Genomic DNA, 27,955 nt, shown 5'->3' on the forward strand with positions numbered 1-27,955 from the left:
ATAATTGCAATTAATCTGATACCCCTAAGAACTATGCATGCTGACTGCAGTGAAGGTACAGTGAAGGTAGTTTGATTTAAAGAGACTGAAGTATTAAACTGGATTCACACCGAACACAATTCGCGCGTCAAATTCTCTGTCCAAAAATGTGTTCTTAAGCGTGACGCTGCAGCCGAGTGTGGGAGGAGCTTCCAGCTAATGTTTAGAGCCTGATCGCTACATTTCTGTGTTCATGCCGTTTACCATGCATGGACAACACAGATGGCGTTGAGAGATCAGGGTTTATTTATTTTGAAGAGCTTTACAAAAACATCGGTAATTGCATCTCCATGTCTGGCTTCATGAGATCATTCAGAGATTCTCCCGGTATTGACAGCACTGAAACTGGCCACCGCTGTCGCGTGGCGTGAATACAGCTTTACACGGCCTGTACCATACAAAATCCATTTTTTGAGCTTTTAGGTGAATTAAAATATTCATTCCTCGTGAAAAGAAATCCCTAAGTGGTATTTGGATCTGTTCATTCAGTTCTGAGTATTCCTCTAAAAACCTGCTCTCTGAGCACCAGCCCCTCCCAATCCAAAAAAGCCATGCAGGTTCTCAGAAGCTGATGTAGAACAGTGAGAACAGTCCGTTCCAGGAATACTTTGTGCTGCCAGCACCGCCCCCCAGGCTAACACACACACACACACACACACACACTTTCTCCACGCCGCTGGCATTGTTTGGCAAAAATGTTTTCCTTTTCTATGCACAATATGCACATCCATCTTTGTCAAAGTTTAGATGTTGTTTGCTTTCGTGGGTGATTCGCAGACACACTGCTGAAGCCGACTCTAGGATGATGTCATTAACTGGGCGGGACCCACACTTAGCGAAAGGCTGAACTTCAGATATTGAGTCGTCTTACTTCCAGGTTGGAAAAGAGCTCAGGAAAATAACTCATATTTAATAAAAAAAAATACCAATTTTAGTGTGCCGAAGGTAATGTATTATCATATACATAGATATTGTTTACTTTTAAAGACTTAAGAATAGCACGGTATAGGGCCAGAGCCATGGACTACTGCTTTCAGGCTGACCTACAGGCACACCTGTCATGTTTGAGCCATCTCTACCCAACACAGCTCAGTGGCCTTGCGGTATAGTGTACGCCCTGTGACTGGAAGGTCGTGAAATCAAATCCAAGCTGAGTCATACCCATGACACCACCTTAAGAATGTGCTAACAAGCAGAAACTCTATGGCAGGAGAACAGCAGTGCCTCAGAGGCACTGGATTGCCAGTCATCAGGGACCTGGCAAAACAACACTGCCTAGCGAGGGCAACACGGAATGCCAGGGACCCCACTCACCCATCCTATGGACTCTTCTCCCTCCTACCTTCAGGCTGGGGATCCTGCAGCCTGCCATGCAGAACAATGTAGCTGCTTGACAGCTTCTACCACTGCCATTGGACTCCTGAACTCCTTCAAGGTTCACTTACCAAACCTTGTTTTTATTTAGCGACCAATTGTCGAACTGCCTATTCCTTCTGTTCCTGTGATGTTTAGAGGATGTTTCGTTGTTGCAGGAGCAACATAATTTTGATCAGTGTTGCATCCTTGATGCTGCGCATGAATGAGAAAGAATCTGAATCTCATCCGTTATCCTCACACTCCCTGGACAATTGACATCAAACACGTTTGACAGACAAAACTTTCAACGCTGTTTGATAGATTTCCAGCTGTTTATTGGAGGTATGAAAAACAAAAAAATTGCAAACATCCAAAACATTTCTCATTACACAAGACATTAGTAGAAGTTATCGAAGCTTAATACACAGACGTGGTCTCTAAAAAGTTGCCTTTTTATCTGTAACGCCTCACTAATTTGCAGTTATTTGGCTGGCCTAATAAACTTTAGTTGAAACCATGTAAACCAACAGCCATCAGGTCGTATGAGCACAATGGGACTTTGTATATTTGGCTACAGTTTATATCTTTCTGTCAGATTAGATAAAGTCCTTGTTCTTTGTAAAAGAGGCAGAAAAAAAGAATCCTATGCCATAGAAACCTTCTGATATCACCAAATCCCCATGTGCATTTATCAAAAAGTAAACCTCTACTGACAAGTGCACGCACAACAAATCTAAGTTGATGTCGAAACACTGTTTAATACCAAACTAATCCAACTTTAATGCCAAAAAAATACTCTATTCATCCCAGCAGGGGAGGTAAAGTCATGTGAAAACCATTGAGACTGAGTGGCACCATCAAGAACAGGAAAAACATGTTTAGAAAAAAGAGGCAGAAATGCCTGGACCCCCATTACTAAACCTTTTTTTTTAAATGGCCACTAAAGACCATTCATGGTAGTATGCTAATTAAAAGTAAAAAGTGCTGCTCAGTTTGTGCCTTCATCTTCTGTGAAGATACACCCCAGTTTGTATGGTGCTGCCGTCCCTTTCAGGGCTTCTGAGCTTCCTCCGTCTTCACGGCGTCCACCAGAAAACTGAGTTCGTTTCTCAGAGTCTCATAGCGGTACGCCATTCGGATCTGGGCCACATTTGTCCGCCGGATGTCGTTGCCCGCCGGTCCATCTTGGAGGTAGTTTGAGCCGAGGAAGTGCTTCTTCTCCTGTGAAAAGAAAAGTATACAAATATGGTAGCGGCTTGATGGTTCAGTTGGTTAACCCTTGTGCTATCTTAGATGACCCCACCCTTGCATGGACATGTTCTCCCTACCATGACAAAGGTGGATAAAGGTGAAGAGGATATATGTAATCAATGGACACCAGTGAAGATCAAAAATCATTGAAGAAAAAAGGTTCAGAGCACTGTCTAGTGGGTCTAGATGACCCAACTCCCAATATTAAAGTGCCTGGGATAGCACAAGGGTTAAGTGCAAGACTGGCAAATGGGAAACTTTGCTGTATCCAGTGTGGCAAGATCCTTTGCACTACTGCCTAACTATGGAGCTACGGGGGCCCAGGTCTGGATAAAATACAGGATTGTGTTAGGAAGGGCATCCGGCGTATAAATCTCTGCCAAACCACCCGTGTGACTCAGTGAGACCTGATTGGCTGTAGCGACCCCTAAGTGCCGAAAGATGTGCAAACTTATTGCATGGACAGGTGTCTGTTGTACTAAACAGGATATAGAGAGTAACAAAAGATAAAGTGTCGATGTGAAAAGTTATGCAAGTATATACAGTGGTGCAGCTGCAGTTAGACTGAGCGTCTGTAAGAATTTTAACGATTTAATTAGTACATTCTGTAAATCACCATAATTTAAAAGTCATCTCTCAATATTATTGATTCAGAAATGCAACATATTACAAGATTCATTTCTTACAAAAAATATTTGTATAAAAGTACTACAATGATCTAAACTGATAAATGTACTGCAGAGCATTTTACATTAAGATCAGGAGTGATGTAAAATTGACTATTTATTTTGAGCTATAGTGGAGGTCTGGTGATCATTTAGGACTGTCTGACAACAGAAACCACAAAGCCTTTTAAAAGTACAGTGGCTGTAAAGTGATTATCTGTGAATTGTTTGAATTTATGATTATTAGACAGGTTTAAATAGAAACTCTAAAACGGTGACAAATTGCTAGTTTTTCTTTTCTTTCACTCCAAGATTGTCAAAACACTTAGTTGTCATGTACAAAGTAGACAGCTTTTACAGGAATATGTACCAGCCTCAACAGAAATACAACTTTGACCAGAAGAAATCAAAAACAAAATATATTACCTGATAAAAGTAAGTAAAATAAAACCAGATAGCAGCAGAATAAAGAGGAAAAACAGTACTAGACGCCTTTTGGGTTTAGGAAAATAAAGCCAGAGCATCTAGATTGATGAACTAAGCCTAACAGGAAAGCTGAACAATACACAGATAGACCATGAGCTGACTTTTTTAAATCTATAAAGGCCTCCTAGTCTCACTGCTGGGTAATAAGTCTGCTACTCCTGCCAGAGGTTATTTAGTATTGCTTTACATGTTTGTTTTTTTTACAGCTAAAAGTCTTTTTTCCAGGACTCACTAGGACTATTTTTGAAGACTTGCATCCAAAGAGTAAAGTTAGTATGAACTTGTCAAACACTAAAAAGGACCAAGACCCTTTAGCAACCCAACTAAGAAAAAATCAATTAAAAATAATGTTTATTTTTGCTGATTACCTTGGTGTATTAATACATACAACCGGTGTTTTTAATGGCACGTTTGCTAAATGTGCTCCACCATCATTGATCGAGCAGGAAGTAAAAGGATCAAGTGTTGTGGCAATTTTATATCGGTATCTAACAGTTTTAAATGTTAGAAAATTTTTTGAATAAAATGTATTGAAAGGCAGATTGTTGCCTTAAGGAACTGGTTTATACCTGATGTGAGAGGCCGCTCTGCAGAACGCTGTTTCTTGCAATCTCACAACAATCACAAGTGCTCAGCTTCCACAGCTGAGCCGCTATGGCGTACTCCTCCATCAAGGGCTCCTAAGGGTTTTCAAAGAAGACGTTACTTCTCAGGATCTGAATCTGGACGGTTGAGCAGCATCTGTCTGCTGTGTTTAATCAGTAATTATAGTCGATTTTCTGGGTGAGGTCTGACCTTGGTGTAGTGGAACTGCATGGGATCATCGGTGGACAGAGACACACACAGGCCTTTCCGCAGAAACTCGCAAAAAGGATTCTTCGAGTACTGCAGAAACAGGCTGTTGTTGCTCAGTGGGGACATGGCGATCGGAACCTGCGCCAGGTAGTACAGGTACTCCAGCACTGGACTCTGCAGAGACATCACAGTAACGTGAAGGAGAGGAAAACAGCAGTGTCTCATTGGGTGTGTAATTGCTGTGAAACACCAATGGCAGCCACGTGATGCCACTTTGAAGTGTGAAGGAGATCATCAGTATTGGACAGAAACTCAAATTCAGGGCTGCACCTTTTTGAGGTTGAGTCCGTGGGAGATGTTGTCCGCTGTCAGGAAGGCAGAGACCAGATGGGTGATGGAGCCCGCCTCCCCGCAGTGGGGTCGGAACATAAAGGTGTTCATTTCTCTCTCCCTGCAGAATAACACAATGGTTACTGGCAGAATAGTACATTTTGGAATACCTTTAGTGCTGACCGTATAGATGACTCAGCCCTGATGAAGGTTATGGCCTCTGTTGTAAAGACTGAGCTAAATATAATTTGGTTTGATTCGGGTTACAGCAGGTTTTGGTGGGGAATTGTAGCCCAAAAATCCGATGAATTACAGATGTGAAACTTTTCAGGTAAAGGAAAGACAAAATGATATGGTCATATTTACTCAGATAAGGCTAAAGACTCTGTTACGTTTGTAAGATTTTATCATCATCTGAAGATATGCAAGTTTCCAAAACTGTATGAATCCTCTGTAATTGTGCAACAAGACGCTTTTCTGAATGACTTCATAAAATCGTAACTGAAGCCTTTTGTCTGAGTGCTAATGTTGTCTTTTGTTTGTTTTATTTCAAATAATGAGTTTTTGTTTCACCCTGAGCCCAGGTTCAGATCATTTCCAGCCCTGACTCTGCCCTTTAAATACTACATCAATGTCAGCAGCAGAGTCATACTACATGTCATGTCAGAGTGACTTCTGCTATTTTCATGACAGAATCATCCACTGTGGAAAACCATACTAATTCAAGACAGACAACAATAAAGTTAAAGTCCCATTATCTGACACACACCTAGGTGTGTGAAATTGGTTTTCCGCATTGGACACATCCCCTGGGGGAGCGATGAGCTGCAGACACAGCTGTGCTGGGGATCCATTTGGTGGTTTAATCCCCCAATCCAACCGCTTAATGCTGAGTGTCAAGCAGGGAGGCACTGGGTCCCATTTTTTGAGTCTTTGGTATGACTCGGCCTGGGTTTGAACTCACAACCTTCCAGTCACAGGGCGTACACTAGGCCTGCACAATATACCGCAAATGTATCGTTATCGCGATATCAAGCTGTGCAATATGCATATCGCAAAAGTCATCACAAATCGCAATAAATGGTTACCTTAAATATGCTAAAACAATCTTATGGCAGCTTGAAGCATTTAACGAATCAAATAAATCCGTTTATGCATTTGACCAATCGGATGGACCCTTTTATGTTAGAGGTTTGCATCCTACCTCGCCGAGGGTCATTTGGAGTATACATTTAAACTGTTGCAGTGAAATGGGAATGATGCTTTTGGTTGTTTTGCAATTTGTTTATTTACCACAAATTATATCGTTATCGCAATATTGATCACTCATATCGCAAGTTTTCCTCATATCGTGCAGCCCTATGGAACACTATACCACAAGGCCACTGAGCTGGTAATAAGCAGTCAAGACGTTTTTTATTCGAAAATATACATCCATCCATTTTCAGACCCCGCTGGTCTGATAGTAAGGTTGCTGGAGCCTATATTTCAGCTTCTGTTGGGTGAGGGTGGGGTAGACCCTGAACGGGTTGCCAGCCTGTTGCAGCGCCACACAACTACACGCAGACACACATCTAAAGGCACTTTAGAGTCACCAATGATCCTATGAAGCTGTATTCCAAGACATGTTTAAATAAAAAAGTAGACACATTTTATCTTTAAACTACATTTACATTTTATCTTAACAGTAGACGCTAAAACCTTTCACAGTTGCATGTGTGCTTCACTTTTGCTGATTCTGTTAAGGTTTTGATTGATGTGTGCTGGGATACATGCACACATCCACATGCTGGGATACAAGAAAAAAAAAGGGCTTACCTGTTTAACTACTTTCCTTTTCTGTGCATCGATCGGCAGCAGAAAAACTGAATTGTTTTCTTTTTTTAAACAGTAAAAAAGCTCGACTTACTTCCTCAGGTTGTTGAGCACCATGATGTTGGCATACATGTGGAAGAGGTAATAGGTGTAGGGGGGGTTGTCTTCTTGGGTCCACTCCTCAGGCTTCGGGCTTTTATACGAAAACATGTGGTCGCTGTGTTTGGATTCATCATCCACACTGTCAAAACCTGTCACCTACAGGAAACGACCCCAACATGGTTTTTCTCATCTCCGCAAGATGTGGCGCAAACACTCTCGGTCACAAACCGACACAAAAGACCAAAATGAGTGTGACAGAAGGACAGTTACTCACATATTGTAGGAACACATGTAGGGTTTTGTGCTTCTTAGGGTTGACGGTGGCTTCAAAGAGAGGAAGGAAAATGTTCTCCAACATCTTGGCAAAGTTTGGAACCAATTTCTTTGATCTAAAGATGTCACTGAAAAACAATAATAAAGATGTGAGAGACCACTTGGATAATTCAAATCTGCACATAAACTGTGAATTTGGAAATATAATATAATATAATATAATATAATATAATATAATATAATATAATATAATATAATATAATATAATATAATATAATATAATATAATATAATATAATATAATATAATATAATATATTCTCCCACTCCCATCATCCTTTGATCTATTGTAAAAGTGTTCCCAGTAGTCTTTTAATCATAATTATGCAATTTTTAGCTAAATTTTTTTTAAAAACTGTAGTTTTCTAGGAAATTGTTTCTTCAGAGCAGCAGTGCTTCATTAGAAATTCACCTGGAGTTGAGGGCGGAACAGTAAGTGTGGAGCAACCCCGCCCCCTTTCCTTCTACATTGTGGAGCAGAAGGAGCAACCAATTCAATTTCTACATCACGATGAAGCTCTTTCTAAAACAGCAATTTTTCATCTGCTCCTGATTCACAATAATTTGAATAAAGAAATACTCAGAAATGGTAAATGGCGTGTACTCATATTGCGCTTTTTTTACCTTCTTCGAAGGCACAAAGGGCTTTACAGTCACAAATCAATTCACACACACATTCTCACAGTCATTACAGCTCTGCTGACAAGCACTGGCGCCAACCTTCCAACCTTCAGTGTCTTGCCCAAGGACACTTCGACACATGGACGGGCAAGGCGGGAATTGAACCTGCAATGTTCCCATCAGAGGTCAACTGCCCTACCACTGTGTTGGAATAATGTATATAAGTTATCTCATATTTGCTTTTTTATGCATCACCTAGCTATATATAGGTGATATAATCATGTTTGCAGAAGCGTGTGTGTCCAACTCTGTTTCACAGGAAGGTGGAGGTGACACGCTTATGAGAAAACAATTATCTTTGTGTCTTTCCAGCATTCTCCTGGGAACCTGTGTTAGCTGTGTCTAGAATGAATCGAAGGACGCTCTGTGTCAGTTTATCCGTGTGAAAAGGCTTGGCAGGTCCAGAGATGATGTGAGAAGGCTGCAAAAGATAGACATGTCGTAATTAATGTTTTCTAATCCTGCTGCAGCTGTGCCTTCTTGTTCCCTCTCCTCAGAGCTCAGCGCATATGTAAATTAGGGAAACCCACAAACTTGATAAAAAGGGGAGGCGACAGGAATATGCAGCAGAGTGACGTGAGATTAACTGGGTATGATCTCTGTTGCTCTCCTTGTAAAGGTACCTTGGTCTGTTTGTCTTTCTTTTCCTTTTTGAATTGTTATGATGTTGCAGGTTGTTTTTACCCAACACACTGCACCACGGCCACCCCAAGAAATGTACATTTGAGCTTAATTGTCTTCATTTTTATATATATATATATATATATATATATATATATATATATATATATATATATATATATATATATATATATATTGTTTTCTCATATATATATATATATATATATATATATATATATATATATATATATATATATATATATATATATATATATATATATATATATATATATATATATATATATATATATATATATATATATATATATATATATGAAGAAAATTAGCAGGGAGGGACAACTTCTTCATGTTCTAATGTTTACTAGCTCATGTCCACAAACTACATTTGGAAGAGACTTTGTGTCAAAGCAGCAAATACCTCACGTATCTCATTCTAGGCTTTTTCTTTCACAGTTCTATTCCAGTATATGAAAGACTTGTGTTAGAGAATTACAGGAAGACACAAAATGCAATTATTGATTTCTCCTCCATGATTAGTTTTCAAACTGTTGGAAATTCAATTAATTAAAGGGGACGTCGTCTGCACGTCACTACCAAATCAGAGTCCCTGATTTGTCAAAGTTTGACCTGGTTTAACTTTGAACCCACATTCAATGCCTGTACGATTTCTATGTAAAGCCTGAAAACGGTCGTAGAAACTTGCATTGGTACTTGTGAATGCAAGAGTTTTGAACGCCGAAGCCCAAAAGACCCTTCAATGGAAGTGGTTGCTTGAACATGCGTTGCTGAGGGCGGTGTGAACGTGGTTTTAGAGTTAAAAGGACACGAAACAGACAATGAAAGAAAACAACCTGCAATTCTGTAGATAATCACATATGTCTTCTCCACAACATATACTACAAAACCAATCATCCATGTAAACACTAATAACCACACAGATAATAACAATGAGCACAGATAACCATCATCTGCATAAACACACACATATCTTCACACTTACAACTGTATCTACAGGTTTTAAATTTGTAAATCTTCAACTAAACAACTTTTTTAAACCAACATTTTTTTTAGCATTGCTGCTCATGTGTTGTGGTTTCAAACTATGTTCAATAAAGTTTTTTTATCAGTCAAAATGTCTTGTTGGTATTCACTTTTGTCTCTTCCCTCACCTTTTCTTGCTTTAGCAGGTTAATGCGCTTTAATGAGCTTTAGTTATGAGCTGTAAAGAATGGCAGTTGTAGTCACACCCTTCATTTCTCTGAACACTTACTAGATCCTGGGAACTTGGATCATCCATCTCATGTTAGGGGAGTGGACCTTATGCTGGATGAACCATGTTGCCAGGTTCTCCCACTCGCTGGGAGATCGTCCGTAAATCGACAGTCTGGGCTCAGCGTGCTGGTACTTGCTTTCCTCAAGGTCTTTAGCAACTTCCTAAAACGGGCAAAAAACAAAACGCAACGTTTGCGGATGATGTGGAAGTGGCTGGTTAAGATGACTGACAGACCGCACTGTCGTGTTTTGGGTTGTTTCTTAATATGTTGCAAGTGAAAAACCAAGACTATAAACCATGGGTTCTCAAAGTTTTTGTAGCTGAGGACCAAATTAAGAACTCAACATTAGACTGGGGGCCAATTTTGGTGAAATAGATAAATGGTTAAAAAGAAAAAGTTGTTTTAATAACTTTAATGACCAAGTGTCATTTGGACATTTAACCAGGCCCTTGAGATGTTTTGCCAGAGGTTGCTGTACAGATCTTCTACTCGTAATTGCATCATTGACTTATTTCTTCAAACTTTTTCTTTTGCTCTAAACAAACAATGTCAGCTACTTTCAGCATACATTCTTTTTACAAACTCCCCGTCACTTAAGGACTTGCCATGCCGGGCCATTTCCAAAGCCACAACGTAGCTCGCTTCTGTCACAGCTTCATTGGATTTACACCATTTTTGTAAAGATCTGGTGCCTCATTGTAGTTGTTGGAGCTTATTGTTGTGCTCCTCACCAATAAATTTGTCATAGTTTTAATGATTTTTAACATAGTAACGATTTATATTGAACTCTTTGAGCACTGCATTTACCTGCTTACCTGCTTACCAGCCCGTGAGGTACGACAAAGTAAGTATTTGTCCACTTAGCTTGAAAGCGCCTTTTCTCCTCGCCAACACAACATTTTTCCTCAAAGGAACCTGCTCTGGCTGTCTTTTATTGAGGGCCACAAAAAATCTTCCCGCTGGCCACACTTTGAGAGCCCCTGCTATAAACAATTCACTCGCCATTTTTTGCTATACAGATGCCGCCATGTTAGAGGCACACAACATCAGTAGGCAGTGATTGGTCGGAGTTGGTTAGAGTTAACGTTTCTATGGCAACCACTCTCACCAAACAGTAGTGAGCTTGTTGGAAGTCCACACCTCTACTACTTCAAAGCGGGCAACACAAAATTTGTCAAAGCTTCGACATGGGGGCCAGCGGGCACCGCATACTTTAATTAATCAGATTAGAAAAAAAGGAAAAAAAAATATTATCAATAACATGTTAAAGAAGATATCAGATCGAGAATGGTTATTCAGACCAAAAGAATGACTGAGTAACAGCTGTTGATTTCTCTATAGAAGTCTATGGGATCTTGGCTTCTTGGAGCCTGCGGGTACTTCCTGTTTGGAAAAAAAGGGGGGGAAGAGTCACCTAGTCCAGTTCTTACCTACAGTCAATGGGACTGATGCAGCATCTGTCAGTAAAATAACTGTGCCTGGCGTTTTGTGAGAATGACCAGAGGGAGAAACACAGCTCCCTCTCAGCTCTTGCCGTTCATCTGATTCAGAGACTGCAGTTTTAAATTTGCATGCCCTCACTGATAATCTGCGGTAATTCCCCAAAGAGGAACAGTAATGATGATTAGAAGCGGCGGGTTCGTGACAAGGCGTGCAGCTGTTGCTTCGTGATATCGCCAACTACTTTGAAAACCAAAGAGCTTTTGGTGTTTCATGCTGTCTTAAGGGCCTCAGTAACCAGCTCAGCAGTTTCCAGCTCTAAACTGGAATGCAACTTTGAATAAAAAATTACACTGACATTGAAACAGATGACTGAGCTGCAAGAACAATTCCAACACACAGACTCAGAGGATGGGATCTCACTTTTATACTATTGGAATCACTCTCAACTAATGTTAAAAGTTGTGCAAATTGTGAAAGCCAATCCACTAAATCTTATAGGAGCACCAATAATAGTTTTGCTCTCATCTCTTTTGCTGCTGATTGACTGCTACGGGAACTCATAAGACCGTTTCTCGTCAGTGCAGTGTGCATATTTGTGCCTAGGAATGTGGAAAACAAAGACCAGTTCCTCCAAAATGCAATGGATTTGATCTATGCTGCATACACACATTTAACATTTAACCCTTTATGAAGTCTCAAAGAGGGTACCTTAATGAGACGTGCAAAGTACTCTCCCTTGATGAGGTTGTCAGTTTTCAGGTAGATCTCCCGCAGCTCACTGGCTCCCACAGGGTTGTACTTAGAGTTAAACTTATCAAAGCGGTGAAAGGTTTGTCGCCCCTGTAAGGAGAGTTTTGTTAGTGGGGATAAAATAGTGATCTTGTAATGAAATAGTTTTATTTTATCAATGAAAGGGAATCCTTTAAGGTCAGCGGTGCAGCATAAGGAGCCTTCTTACAGCGTGCACGTCCAGAGAATCCACAGTGAGGTCGTACGGATCCATGTTGAGGTTTTTGAAGACTTCTTTCAGGGTGAACTTCTTACAACCCTTTTCCATGACAATGCGGTCCGCCTCTGTGTGGTATGTTTGCTTTATGAATTTCAGCAGATGCTTCTGGTTCATGCATGCAGCAGCATGTATGTGCGTGTCGACCTGCGTTTGACACACAACACGTCAGCCGGATCAGTTTCCTTTAAACCTTAAAATTGTCCTGTGCTAATAGGAAATAAAAAAAGCCGACCAACCTTTCTAACGTTGTAGAAGTCTCTGTGTGGGACACACTTGAGCTCCTTTAGCTCTGCCATTTCATTCAACATCTCATGGAGGTAGAACTTAGACTCCAAGAAGTTCAGGCGTCTGTGGCAGTATGTTTTCCTGTGGGACATCGCCAAGCATGTTAGATATTTAGCAAAAACTCCATCAGAAAATCTGGATTAAGATTATTAATTGGTTTTAAAACTGCATGTACTTACGTTGGACCATCTGCTATCATTGCAAGTACATAGCTTAAGTCTATAGCAAACGTCTCCAGGTCAGGGTATGGAAGTTTATGAGGTTGGTTGTTATTTAGAGCCTCCTCGTTCTCATAAACGTGAACGATTCCATCCTTTAACTTGAGAACATAGTTGGTGTTCTCAGGAATATTCGCCATGGAGTAAACGTCTTCTCCTTCTTGAGGAAAGGGCTTGATGTCTGCAGAAGATTGGATGGGAGGAACAAAGTAAGACACAAAAATGTGCAAGAGCGTAATACATTTTCATGGTAAAACAAGTTAATTAGAATCAATATTCTTAAAGCTTTTTTTTTTTTTTTTGGAGGCTTTAATCTAAGAGCTTAGATAGAACTGTTGCACCATCATCATGACTTTACGTCCTGCATATTTTTACATTTTCTATTATAAATCTGTCTTTTCAGGGCGGTATGGTGGTGCAGCAGTTAGCACTTTCGTATCACAACGAGAAGGCCCTGGTTCAGATTCCAACTGGGTCCTTGCTGTGTGGAGTTTGCATGGGCTCCTCTTGCGTGTGTGGGATTTCTCTCTGGCTGGGCTGGGGCTTGCACTCTTCGTGCCACTGTGCCCCCCTACTCTGTGGCACTGGGGGGCCCTGCAGCGGTCCTTCCGGCCCAGGACTAGGTGGCTAACGTTGGGTTCTCTCAATCTGCTATCCCGCGCAGGTGTCTAGGGGGGCATTGGCTGCCACTGCTGCTTAGACGGGGGGCTTGATGTGGGGGTGACCGGGTACTCCCCCCCTTTTACATTTCACTACAGTAGAACACAAACATTTACCTGACCACAGGTGTCTGCTCACCTTTGCACAAATAGTATATTATATTCTATATTTATGTATGTATGCATATGTGTGTGCGTGAGCTGTAGATCCAGAGTGTATGTGTAGACAGGTATGTGTGTGAAGGTTTTTGGAGACAACAGATATGTCTGTAACATTTCTGTGAGTCTGTGGACAGGCCCCGGCCTTTGGACTAACTTCTACACCTGACAGTGATGATGATAAACTTCCAGACATGTGTTGATTTGCGATTCTACCCCTTCCTACTTCTTTAATCGTCCTCCAACTTCCTTAACCCCGTTTTTACTCCCCTTTCTTTTGTACCCTTATGCCTGACATCCCTAAAATCCCACTCTTTACACCTCAGGAAAAGTATACAAACATACAGGGTATAAATAAAGTTTAGCTTAAAATACAAACATGGTCTATACAATATACCCCTTGTGTGTCAGACGATTCATAAACCCCCTACTGTAACTGTAAAATCTGCCCAACATTCTGCTTGTAACTTGTAACTGCTCAGCTGCTGAGGACAAAAAAAACGGTTCAAATGACTCTGTGTTACTATAACATATACTAAGTCAGTGTTTTTCAACCAGTGTGCCGTGAGATATGGTCAAGTTTGCCGTGGGAAATTATCCATTTTCACTGATCTATAAAGAGTTACCATCTCCAGGATATCAGCTCTGTGTTCATCCAAACAGGATCTGATAAAACACTGAGTAGTTAGGAATATGAAAGATCATAAAATACTTTTTTCTTTGTGTTTATTTGATTCTATTAAAAACACTTTAATAAGAATGACGGTACCACAATTTAGCCGCAGCTTCAGCTCTGTTTTTCGGAAAAGTCCCGCCCCTTTAACTGTCTCTGCCAATCATTCTTGGACCCCTAACCATACGTCATCAGTCTGACCAATCAGAAATGGTTAAAATCTTCAATTCCTTGTTCCGATGTAGCTTGTAAAGTCTCTCAGTTCCAAAAAAAATACCAGCTAAAACTCTTCTTTAGCGGTGTAGCTTTTCACGGGATCCGGTATCAGACCGTGGAAAAAATTATCAAAATAAAAAAGCTCAGAGATGCGAGTTTGTCTGGCATCACCACATCTCCCATGATGCAGTGTGTTAAAGTGACAGCATCTCTGCGCAACTAGGAGTCTTCCCTGTTAAATGTCTTTAAAAAACAACAAACACACAAACAGTTTTTAAATCTTCTTGATGAAATCAGATGTAAACAGTTTAGTTCTCCTTCAAGGTTTGTGTTGATTAAGAGCCAAACATCTCAGTGTTTGGTCCAAGTCAGGTTAAATAGAAGTAACATTTAAGACTGTGGGGGGACTGTACATCAATACAGACTATAGAGTTTCAACCTTTTTCAGTTTTTGGATGCTCGTGTGCCGTGGGATTTTTGTCAAGGATAAACTGTGCCTTGGCTCAAAAAAGGTTGAAAAACACTGCACTAAGTAATAAGTATTATAGTATAAAGTACTACTTTCTGCATTTAAAACCGCTTTTGAATTGTCAACTGACTGGTTTTTCCAGAAGAGATTTTGTAAGATTGGTCACGTTTGTATTGCATGACAAAATTGCGAAATAAAACACAAAAAAAACAGCAATGACTTGTGGGGACATGCCGCCTTTTTCAGCAGTTTTTTTTTTTTTTTTTATGCAACCACAATCTGAGCAGCCAAGCTGAAAACACAAAAATATATAGTAAAGAAGCCAAAAACAGAGGAAAAGTTACACATTGGAAAATTAAAACTTAAAAAAAAAAGTTTTAAAAATCAATGATCTAGCTCAATTTAAGATTTTTTTGACTCAAACTCCTTTTTGTTCCTCCTGTCTTGAGGCCTAAATGTTTGCATGACACAGTGTGGTGACTTTGCAGACGTTTATGGCCTGTGTATCCTCTGGTGATTGAATAAGGGAAGCCCTCACCAGGCAGGACTTCATCCTCTTCTTTCCACTTCTCGTTTTGATTTATTCGGAGGAAGAGTGCTGTGGTTCTCGGGAAGCGATGGTAAGCCAGCTTGGAGTACTTCTCTCGAATGAGCAGCGCTTGCAGCAGACTCTTGATAGCTTGTTCATAGTCGTCAACAGTGATCTGGAAACATTGCAGTGATATGGACATTAAAGCCTGATAATGGCCTGTGCTCATTCACCCATCCTCTCATCCTCCCTGTGTCCTTGTTATTTCGTGTCTTTGTGGTCTAGTGTGTAGTTTGTTCTGTCTGTTTGCGTGGTAACTTGATATCTTCAAAGTTTAAAGATCCACTCCGATGATCTTTTGATCTATTGTTAAAGCGTTTCCAGTTGTTGTTCACCTTTCTGCTTATCCCATCAGGGATCACCACAACAAATCCACTTCCACTGATTCGCACAGGTGGTTTGGCAGAGAGTTTATAGGCTGGATATCCTTCCTGACACAACCCTGTATTTTTTTAAAGGCAGGGGGAGACCCAGATAGACAGAATTGCACCTAAGGACCTACACTGGATTATTTAGCTAATTGCATGCCGTGGGAAGCAAACGTACCAGTCCTACACCCAGCCATTTGAGCCATCCAGCCGCTTAAAAAACATGCATACATTTGACAAGAGTTTGTGATACATACCCCTGCACAGTAATCCCCGCTGATGGTAACTCTTTGGTAGTCTGGGAAGCTCACAGGGAGAAAATTTTCAGATGCAGCAGGGGTGGGAACTGGTGAAACCTCAAACGGGGTCAGGTCAAAGCCCTCTGGTAATTGTAAAGATACCGACTGCGAACGTTTCAGCATGAAATTCTTTCTCCTGAAGACACACAAGAGTAGCGACGATTATCTTACTGATGAAATAAAAGCTCATAGCTATGTTTGAACATGTGTCATGCTTTCAGGAGAGTTTAGGGGTCAGTTCTTTGTTTTCTCCTTTTTGCACCTTTTGATAGTCTCCTGGGACTGCTGCTCCGCCAGCTCCTTCTGCAGGGCCCTCTCCCTGTCCTCATGCAGGCCGATGGGACAGTCCTCTGGCACGGTGAACAGCGCCAGAGCGCCCTTGTTGTCCTCCTCTCTTAAGGCAGAGGCGTACACCTTCTCTGCCATCAGGCGTACGCTCTCTTCCACTTCATTCATGGACAGCCTCTGGAAAATCCGTGGCACATCTGTTGAAATTCAGACAGACTTCAGATTTCTGACAAAAGTTGTGTTTGACGATCTTCACTGCACAGCGTCATTCTTGGAAACAAAACAGACAAAAGTTGATTATTGCTGGAACCAAAATGTATTGTGTGATTTAAAATGTAACGGGGTGCCTGACGTGTAATTCATCATTTCTGATATGAAACATGATGTTGGTTGAAATAATATTAGCCTGGTTCTAGTAGTAAACACAGACAGTTGAGGTTTATAGGCAGAAGTTGTTTTGCAGCTCCTCATCTTTTCCTCACACGTGTAAACGTGCCTGGAGGGCTGCACTCGTGTTCCAGTTCTTCTTCTATTTTCTGCAAGTCACTCTAAACATATTTAGCCCCTGTGGCTCGATTTTTGGCAGGACGACTTGTCAGCATATTCACTCAAAGCCTCACAGCAATGACAACAGATCCTGTTTCCTGTTTACGTCTCATCTACTGTACTGCAGTCAGCTGACATTCAGGCAGAACTTTCATAACACCATAGCTCAAAATGCCATCTCTACACGCTGTAACGTGTGAATCTGACCAGTCTGAGACTGTCACGCCTGAAAATACTTATTTCAGAGCAGCCGTTTGAAAATTACAACGTCATTCTACTATTTTCCCTTTAATAACAAAGACAGTTTTTGTCTAAAAGGGACTTTTTGCTTGGTTTTCTGCAGTACGAAGAACAAAAACAAGTTCAATTGCACCACGTATGACAGAAGAAACATGGCTTTAAGCTACTAATGCTTTTTATAAAATGTAACAATTGACACTCTACTACTTGTTTGTGAAAAACAGACTAGTTAAAAGGTTCACTTACTAGTATAAGCAAGTTTTGTTTTGAGAAACTGCACAAATGAATTAATAAAAATGAATAAAAGTGATATTGAGATAAATATATTAAAATAAGACTAATAAATATTTGCTTCTTTTGGGTTTTTTACTGATCCTCTTTCTGGAGCAATATGTGAGAATGATGATTTGTATTGGCTTAAGACAGGCTATAGCAGGCATGTCCAAAGTCCGGTCATAAAAGCAATAAAACACAGCCACCACCGCTTTCTAAGACCTGTGTGTACGACTTTTGATTTTCATTGACTAAATTTAATTTAATTTGAGATATAATAGTGTGTAATGTGTAACGTTTCATATGAACTCAGATTTATTGTTGATCAAAAGTTGCCTTTGTTTTTGACAAACAGACTTTTTCTTTATTTTATTTAGGCCTGCACAATATACCGCAAATTTATCGTTATCGCAATATCCAGCTCTGCAATAGGCATATCGCAAAAGACTGCGAATATTGCAATAAATCGTAAACCCAAAATGTGTTAAAACAATCTTATGGCAGTTTGACGCTTTTAACGAATCAAATAAATCCCTTTATGCTTTGACCAATCAGATGGACGCCTTCCCATTGTTTACCAATCAGATGGAGGCCTATTATGTTAGATGTTTGTCACCTATGTCGATGAGGGTCATTTGGAGTATAATTTTAAAGTGTTGCAATGAAATGGGAATGATGTTTTTGGCATTTTTCTATTTTTTTATATACCGCAAATTATATCGTTATCGCAATATTAATCTCTAATATCGCATATCGCAAATGTTCCTCATATCGTGCAGCCCTAATTTTATTTTTGGTCTTCAAGTATGAACTTTACAATAAATTAAGTGAAAATGCATTTAGAGAAATTTCTGTTGTATAGGAAGAAATGAAAATATTCCATTGCACTAAAATTTTCATCAAAATGTTAATTTGCATTAAAATGGTTCAAAGAAGGCAGGCCCTCAAACATTTTCACTTCACCAAATCTGGCCCTTTTTGGTACAGGTACAGGTACACTCAGCTCCATTTGAAGTTAATGTGAGAAACACACCAGTGACCACAAACTGACTGAAGGCTTTAGGGCATTTCCTTTTGTGCTGGATTTTTGCCTCAGCCGTTGATTTAAGCCCTTAGCTTTGACCGTATCATTTAAATGCAGTTTTTATTTTTAAAACTAAGAGAAAACATGCTCAATTTGGACTTTGGTTGTAATCCTTTCTGGTTCCCAGGCTTTTTTGGTGGGAAACCAGTGCTGGTGTTGACTTGCACTGACCTAATTCCCCTCAACTCTCTAAAATGATGTCGCTGATATTTTTAACTCAACCCTCTGAATTTGTATGTTGATCACAGCAGATGACTGACAGTGGAGAAACCTCTAAGTAGCTTGTCCTGAGGGCTTATCCTGCTTACCCCCCCTCCCCCCATTGTGAAAATCTACTGTTGCCATCCTGCATCCCATTTGCAGCGGAGATGTTTTTCTATTCTGATGCATGACATCAATGCCACTCCTAATTTTGATGCTGCAGTCAGTGTGGAAGTCACTTGGATAAATCTGCTGTTAATCTTTCTGAAGATATTTGGGTCAGCGTGCGCACCCACAGGTATGTTATGTACTATTGTATCAGGTATCAACTTCAGCGCTGGAACTGCTTTACTGATTTTTCTTGGTACTTTACAGCCCCCCCGTCTCACAGCGTTATAGATTCTCACATGCAAAAAAAAGGGCTCTGAAGTTATATTTATGCACAAACTCAATATTTATCCGTCATTTTATAGTCAATGTTGGTTAATGAATGATTTTATGGAGTCCCACTTTTTGGGTTTATATTCGGACTTTAACTTGATTTGCCACCATTATTTTAGCATCACTAAAAGTTTTCTAATGACTAGGATCAGCATTTTCTGTCTCTTACCTTCCGTGGTGACTTGGGCCATGTTTGAATCTTCGCTTTCTGCCTTTTTTCGGCTAATATTTCTGCGTAGTTGTGCCTGAAGCGGTCGCTGATCGACTAAAAAGTTCTCAGCTTTGGCTTCACTGCTTCACCAGGCAGCAGACAGGCCCTGCAAGGGTCACCAGAGCCGGATGTACAAACCGTCCTCAGGTGTGGTGTCCTGTCTGTGATGCTTCCCCTCTGTCCAGATCTGCTCTGCTGATTGTGAGGACCACTGTGTGGATTATAATGCAGCTGCTAGCTGCTGCTGGCTTGAGTGTCTCTTTCAATCTCTATTTTAGGGTGTTGAGCGTCATAGCAACAGGGCTATTCTGTCCCAGCTGGTATGTCACAACTGGCTGGTAACATGCAGCTGACGGACAGTGATCTAGGTTAATGGGGACTGGAGGAAAACTTGCGATTCCTTGAGGCAAGCTAAAGTCCAAAAAATCATACGTTGATCATTTTTAAAGCGGAAAAGTAAACAAACTAATAGGATGAAAAATAATTCTTGTGACAACTGCGTGATTTCACAGGAACACATCTGTAAAAAACCTACAATAATTGAAAGTTGTGGCGGTTTTGTCCACTTTTTGGCAATTCCTCAAAAAAATGATATTGGAATGATTTTACAACCGCAACTAATTTAACAAATTGAAAAGGAAAAACTTTTTTTTAGATAAACAAAGACTTTTTAAAAAACTCATCTAAAATATTTTGGTTAAGGAGTTTTTTGGGATAGAAAGTCAAATTTTGTGTAAAATTTCCATTGGATGCCTTTGGTGACTAGAACCTCCAAAAGTCTCTGCACTTTCTATTCATTTCAGTTAATTTAGGAAGTGTGCACAACTGGAATGTTTTCAGATCAGGTGAATTCACACAGTTTGCCCATTATGTATTTGAAAAATCCTATTTGATCCTGCGACAGACTGGTGACCAGTCCAGGATGTTTTCTGCTTGTTATATGTAGTATTGTGTGTATTTGAAAGGGTGGTTGGTGTACTTTTAATGAAAATAATATTTTAGATGTTCCATTTTTCTTATATTTTGTCCATTTCATAATGCCGTGGTGACACACTGACTTCAGTCAGTAAAGATGGACATAAAATAGTTTATTTGCTAATTTGCTGCTAACAAACCGGAAGAAACTAATGCAGGACAAACAGGAGGAACGTGGTGCTAAAAGACAGGAACTTCAAGCAGACCTAAGTACCAAAAGAAGAACAGGTCCGTTGGGACTCAACCCTTTTATTTTTCAGGTGTGTCAACTACAACACTGGAAAACTAAAACAATTCTTATCTCCACTGTCACACTTTTGCATTATCTCATGTAAAAATATCTACCCATCTTCTGATCCCACTCATTCCTGCTCACAGTCACAGGATTTGCTGGAACCTATCTAGCTACTGTTGGCTGAAGGCGGGTTCACACTCTAAAGTTCAGCACAGAAAACATCACACTGTTGCATCCACATGTAAGGGACAATTTAGAATCATCAACCTATGAAGTCTATTTTGATCATAGAACTGGTCCCAAAACTGGAGAAAACACTCATTTTAACCACTACACCACCGGGGACCTTCTTATGAGATGCTAAAAGAAGTAAAATAAGTAAAAGACAGAGACAAAAATAGTCTGATTTAACCATTGACTGTATAAAGGAACTGGACGGAGTGACTCCTCCCCCTTGCATTCCAAAAAGGAAGTACCTGCCGGTTCCAAAATCCTAATGACTTTTATAAAGAGATAAACAGCTGTTACTCAGTCATTCTATTGGTCAGAATAGTCATTCTAGATCTGATACATTTTTTACATGTTCTTGATAATTATTTTGTTTTCATGATAGTTATTTGGATTAAAAACTAACCAATTAGATGCCTTATTAAAAGTAGGGGGTCTCATGTCCAACGTTTGATTGACAGTTTTTCCTGAGCCTACTTTCAAGTGGTAGGGGTGTGGCCTTCCAACAAGCTCACTCTTGATTGGCGATCGTGCTTGCCATAGAGACAGTGACTCAGATTGACTCGGACCAATCATTGCATACTGGTGACTTCTGGCTCCAACATGAAGACGTCTGTATCGCAAAAAAAAAAATAAAGGCAACTGAACTGACTTCTTTCATTGGAACCAGGAGTAAATCATTTTCTATGGGTGATGTCACACTCACTCGGTCCGGTTCTCATATACAGGTAATGGTTTAAACCAAGAAAGCAGCAACATCACTAATTCTGCCAGGTTGGCTCCAGTTTTTATTCCAATCGAAAAGAAGTTACATTGAGAAGTAATCCTGATAAGAATCTGACAACCAAAGTGACCTGAGCAATGATCGCTAAGGACGGGTGATTAGCCACAACTGGGCAGACTAGAAACGTAAAGCAGGCAGTTCAGACTGACAGAAGGTGAACTTGGTACTTTAATCAAAAAACCAGTCAACTTGGATAACCTTTGTATTATATAAGATGTGTCACCTCTTCTGTAAAATGCTTTCTCAATTCTGAAATACAGTTAAATAAGAGCTGGCCCCTTATTCTTCAGGTTTGGAGAATCTTTTCTAACAAAAAAGTCTCATTTTTATAAGTTTCAAGTCATGGATAGTTCTTTTCAAATCTGCCAACACTGACTTAGAAACTGTTTCACCCGCAAGGACAAATTTCAGAATTACCAAGTAATGAAGTGTGTTCCATCCACAGCAGTGAGGGCAACAACAAACAAGACGTGAGCCAAACTAAACAACTGTTGCATTTGAGACTTAAGCAACACTGCACTACCAACTACACCTCCACCTGAAGAACTACCACTACTCCTTTGAGGACAGTGAAGTCTGTATTAGTCAGAAAGTAATAGAGCGAGTTGATAAGTAACAACATTTAGTTGGAAACCTTCCCTAAATGAACAATAACCCCTCTGTTTGCAAGCATCTCTTTAAACAGAACAAACAGGTTTCCTTCAGAGTCAAAACAAGGTTGTAGATTGATCACGACTCGCCCACCTTAGGACAGAAGAACTTTTAAAGATCAGAAAACCAGAAGACTTCTTGTCAATCTATGGATCAAACCAAAAAGGTCATGTATTAACAGAAACACTGACCCCTGTTTTCTCAAAGGAAAGGGATGTGGGACATCCCACAGACCAAGTGGACCACAGAACACATTTCAGGTGTTATTGTCTTACACTGATGTGGGCTCTTACGGTTTAAATGCCCCCTAGAGGCAGCTCTCTTACCCCTGTATTTCAGAATAAAAGAATCGGAGAGAAGACATGAAACATTTTCTATTATAAAAGAAAAAACAAATCCAGTTTTTTTTAACCTGCTACTTTAATGGAATCAACCAGGATGAATGACAATTCACACAGACATGTGTAGATTACAATTTAATGTATAAACTCAGTAGTAATAGATAGACCATGTTGTTGACCTCAAAGTTAAATGTGAAAAAAGAAGAAACAAACAAACAAGATTGATAAAGAAAAAATTTGGTTTGAAGCGCAATTTTCCTGGTGTTTCAGTGTTTAAGAGGCTGACACCGTCTCAAGATCGACTTTATTAATCCCCGAAGGGAAATTTAGTACAGTATCTGACAAAGAACGTGAGTTTCCCACATGAACAAAAAAAGAAACAAAGACAAGGTTTATGAATAACACCAAAATTTCTTGAAAATATCTCAAGTAAGTTTAAAGTTTGACCATTATTTCCTCTGGATTTTGTAAACCTGACAAACGTCTTGCTTAAACTCCCATCACTAAAGAGGCAATAGCAACAGAGCGACATTGTCTGCAGACTTGTCTGAAGCAATGCCGTACTGTAATTTTAGCTGTGATTTTAATGTTCTGACTTAATCCCTCCTTTGTTCGTGTTCTGCTGTTGTAGAGCAGGTCTGGGTGTTGGTACACTCACCTTTGCCCAAGCATGGCGCAGACTGCTGCTTTGACAGAGATGACTGAGACTTCTTCATCTTGACCTGCAGTCAAAGTGGAAAACTTCAATACAGCAGGAAATCTTTGCCGTTTTTTTTTTTTTTGTTTTTTTGCAACACAGACATCAGATAGAGAAAAGTGGATTACAGGTCCATTCGTTGTATCCTGGAACTGTACTGAACATTTTTTTTGTCCTTCTTGCAGCCTCGTAAGCTTGTCCAGGCAACATGAGGCTGTAATGAGAGACTCTGAAGGAGATTCATGTAACAAGACGTCAGTTGAGGCAAAGTGCTGAAGGTCTGCTCTGCAACCCGCTGATTACACAAAATGGCCAGCTCGTGTTTTAAAACGTTTTAATGAGGTAATCCTTCCATTATGTGACTATTAATTCCCATCTTAGAGACAAACTTTAGGGAGGTATTTGTTTAAATTAATGAGATGAAATGAGAATATAGACAGATTTTTGACCTAGTAAATGTGGACCTCTTTCCTTTTCAGAGTTTTCTGGAAAATTCTAAAAATAACCACAAACCTTTTAGAAATTCATATTAGAAAGAAAGATGATGGTACCGGTTCAGAGCCGGCCTGGAAACAAAGCCGTCCCCAACTCCATCTGGATGAAGCCCATCTACTAGACTATTTAAACATGTAGTTGTAGAGATAGATAAGCCTACATGAAGGGTCCCCCCTTCGTGTAGACATCACTGAGGTTGCTTCTTTTTTTCCCCCTGGAATGTTTTTTTTTTTTTTTTTAGTTTTTCTTTACAGAGAAGGAGGCTAAGCCCCTAGATCACGTGTCAAACTCAAGGCCCGCAGGCCAAATGTGTCCCTCCATGTCATTTTATGTGGCCCGCGAGAGCATACGTTTTTAATGTCTTAGAACAAAAATAAAAATTGGTGTGTATTTATTCATATCTGGGGGGAATCTGACTTGAAATATGGGATTTACCCGTATTTTCCGGACTATAAGTCGCACTTTTTTTCATAGTTTGGCAAGGGGTGCGACTTATACTCCGCAGCGACTTATATTAGAAATAAATTGAAATAAATACATTGTTAACCCTCCTGTTATGTTCATTTGTGAGGAACAGAGATGATGTTTCTGGGTCAATTTGTTGTATGAGGTATGCTAAGTGTTAAGAGGATGTTAAGTGACTCAGAGAATCAACAAACTTTTTTTTACAGTAAGATCTTGAAGGCTAACAACATAATATTCTATTTTCCAATGATTTTATAGATTCAGAAATGCAATAAAAGTGAAAACTGTTTCTACAAATACAGGATGAAAACAGAGTATTAGTTGGCAAATGATGCTTCATGAAAGGAATAAATAATTAAGTAAGAGAAAGAATTACTGTGAAATTATTAGATAAACAGTCTGCTATGATTGTGTCATATAAGGTTGTGAAAGTTAAAATGCGACTTATAGTCCAGTGCGACTTATCTGTGTTTTTTTCTACTTTATAATGCATTTTTGGGCTGGTGCGACTTATACTCCGGTGCGACTTATAGTCCGGAAAATACGGTACATTATATATACATATAATGTAAATATACATACATATACATATACATTAGGACTTAAACACTGTCAGTAAAACCTAACCTGTCAGAACCAATTTTAAAAGGATTTATGCCAGAGTAACAAGTAAACATATGTTTTCTATGCAACTGTGAATGTTACTTTAAAAAGTTCTAATAAATAAATAATGAGTTATTTAACATTAAGGAGTAGGTACATTTATTTTTCATTACATTTAGTTACATATATAAGTTATCTGTGGCCCTCTGAGGACAACCATTATGCTGATGTGGCCCTCGGTTAAAAGGAGTTTGACACCCCTGCCCTAGATTCTAAGGGCAAGGAAGCCTAGTTTAGCCTGGTCTGTTTAGTTTAGCCATTACCTATTGTATTTTATGACTGATGTCATGTTCTTATATAATTACTGGAATGATGCCAGTTGAGACGACTATTGTTGTGATATTGGGCTATATAAAAAATTAAATCTTCTGTTGACTTTAATAAAATATTTAAGAAATGCATTTTATATTATATTCATTTATTTTTAACTTAGTACTTTATTGAATGCAGGAATTTGTTATCACTTTCTAGTAGGAAAAAATGATGGTTTTCTGTCTCTTCTGTCAGTTGTCAGGTTTTACCAAAGAAGGCAAAAGAACAAAATTACTGGAATGATTGGAGTGGCATCAGTTAAAATATATATAAAAAGCAATGATTTTCTCCTGAATGTAAAAAAAAAAAAATCCTGTGTCTGAATCCAGACTGTTTATCTGGAGCTGGAATTGAGTCATGGATGTGCTTCTCAGCTTCAGAGGCAACAGAGATGAATTTATGAAAGCCTGACTGTCAGTGCAATGTGTTTCCAGAAATAAAACCATTTCCAGATATAAAAACAATGGCATTCGTTTGACAGTTTCTCTCACTTGGGTCATTCAAACTCCAGACTGAAAGTTTCTGTGATGTTTTCTTGTGTGGCGCCGAAGTGCACACATTTGTCTAACAGGCAGGAAGTGACAACTTCTGTTATTTGTGCACGTCTGAATACAAACATTTCAGCACCCATTAGTGTGTCCAATGTCAAAACAAGTTCCTGTTTTCAGCCATCAACCTGTTTTCATGGCTGTTCGGGTAGCCTAGGCCTGTGGTCTGCATACCCGGACAGTTATGTCATAGGACTGCTGTTCTACTCCTTCAGAAAATGTTGCGGAGACAGACCAGGAAGAGCAGAGCCTCAGAACACAAGCCTGAGAACTTTTTCTTTACCAATACCCCAAAAATCTGTTAACTTAATTTCCTCAGATTGTGTCAGAAATTATTCTTTTTTATTTGGCAATGTCCTCAAAGATGACCTCCAAAGGCTTAAATTGCAAGAGCGATGAGGACAATTTCAAGCTTTGCATCGTCTCTAACCAGAGGAAAATAATGTACTTACTGTTTACTGCTTGCTGCTTGCTGAAGGGCTGTGCAGTGTGAAGCCTCCTGGGACTGTGGAACACCTTATTAGGTGCAGCGTTGTCAGTGTTGCTCCTTTGCACTTCCACAGCGGGTTAACTCTTTCACTGCTACTCAGGCTGACGAGGACCAGAGGCACTTTCAGGAAGTAATCTGCATTTGTGTGACAGGGCTCAGTTCAGGAAGTGCAGCTTGAAGGAGCAAGTGTTGTTGCTCTTCGCAGACCACCAAATCTATTTATAGGCCACACCCATGAGATCTTATTTGCTGTGGGTGTGTGGCTGGTTGTGCTGAGGGCTGGTACTGTTTAACTTTGTTGAAGAAAATAAGACAAGACAAAAAAAAACTTATGGTTAGTTTAGTCTAGATCACACTTGAATAGCACTTCAGGTCCATTTCTCACTAACTATTACCCAGTAGCAGCCACAAGGTCTAAAAAGACACTGCTTTGTATTTAGTTATTGTAACTGATGACTCTTTTTTTTTAAATAACATACCAACAAAGAGAAAAGGTTGTGTTCTGAATATGAAATGTAGTTTAAAACTTTTGGCAGACATCAACTCCTTTCAAAATAAAATACACAAAAAGAAACTGGGAAAGGTAGGTCTGAAATATTCATTGTGTTTTCTACATTTTGGTTCCTGGAATTTTATTTTGTTTTCTAAAATGTAATGCTGTGTTTTTAATATTTGATTTGCATTTTTTTAACTGTCTTTATCAGTTCCTCATTGACCAAACACACCAGATCCAGGTAATCAGCAGCAGATGGGATTTTGTAAAAATCAGCAGGTGTCAGTTGTCAACCCTTGAGGCCTGGAGTCTGAGACTCCTGCCCTAATGTATTCTACGAACCATAAACTGCACTTAAATCCTTTAAATTTTTCAAAAAGAGCCTTAAAATCCGGCACACTAACAATTTTCTTCTCAACACTCAAAAATCTGTCAAAAAGTCCAAGTATGGCTGTGTTTGAATGAGAAGCTGCACCGCTTGATGGATTTTTGGAGCATTATGGGGACTGTAGTCAGGATCCTCCGAGGGCAGGGTGGCTAACCCTGGTCCTCAAGAGCCTCAACCCTGTCTGTTTTCCAGCTCTCCCTGGACTGTTTGATGCTGATAACCAAAATCAGGTGTGTTCAGTCTATCAGGATGTGAAATCACTCGAGTCAGCTAATCAACAGCAAGCTGGTTAAGGAGAGCTGGAAAACAGGCAGGGTTGATGCTCTTGAGAACCAGGGTTAGCCACCCCTGTCCTAGGGGACTAAGTCTGACTCATCTGACTGTTTTGTTTTCTTGATGGCATTGGCTCAACAGCCTATAGTTGCTGACCCCGGTCTAGTTTGTCATTTGGTATTCTGGGCATCAAAAGCGTTGCTTGGTGGAGTGAAAACAGATGAAGGAAGGTGGTGGCAACAGGGACTGGTGAGATAGGATGATCCAGGAGAGAGATGAAGGTCAAAACTGATGGAAAATATAGTCGCGGCCAGAGAAACTCCAACAGATCAACGCTCAAGTTCGCTGATGGTGGGCAAAAACCAGTCTTGCATACAGAAAGGGTGAGCGGAAATGGGTTCCAGGTGAGTCAAAAGTCCCCACCAATAATTCTGCTCACGTGTGGGGAATAAACAAACACAGGCAAGAAAAAGCCAGAG

At 39.8% G+C, this 27,955-nt stretch overlaps 1 protein-coding gene across 2 annotated transcripts; it reads right to left on the bottom strand.

Moving 5' to 3' along the window:
• Positions 1-1,708: 1,708 nt before the first annotated feature.
• Positions 1,709-26,513, bottom strand: LOC101159911 (AMP deaminase 3). Of its 2 annotated transcripts, XM_011475772.3 has the most exons (16): positions 26,285-26,513; positions 23,311-23,374; positions 16,417-16,639; positions 16,113-16,290; positions 15,437-15,602; positions 12,684-12,903; positions 12,456-12,585; positions 12,169-12,363; positions 11,919-12,050; positions 9,764-9,927; positions 7,114-7,240; positions 6,832-6,995; positions 4,923-5,043; positions 4,593-4,766; positions 4,367-4,477; positions 1,709-2,616 (listed from the first exon to the last, which is right to left on the bottom strand). In XM_011475772.3, exons 2-16 carry the CDS (start codon positions 23,366-23,368, stop codon positions 2,446-2,448), a joined length of 2,334 nt encoding a protein of 777 aa, XP_011474074.1. In that variant the 5' UTR covers positions 23,369-23,374; positions 26,285-26,513; the 3' UTR covers positions 1,709-2,445. The 2 variants fall into 2 exon arrangements, with proteins under 2 accessions (XP_011474074.1, XP_004069434.1); XM_004069386.4 differs by lacking the exons at positions 23,311-23,374; positions 26,285-26,513 and adding an exon at positions 19,397-19,643.
• Between the last annotated feature and the right edge of the window lie 1,442 nt (positions 26,514-27,955).

This window comes from Oryzias latipes, chromosome 6 (assembly GCF_002234675.1).
Source record: "Oryzias latipes chromosome 6, ASM223467v1".
Classification (NCBI taxonomy): domain Eukaryota; kingdom Metazoa; phylum Chordata; class Actinopteri; order Beloniformes; family Adrianichthyidae; genus Oryzias; species Oryzias latipes.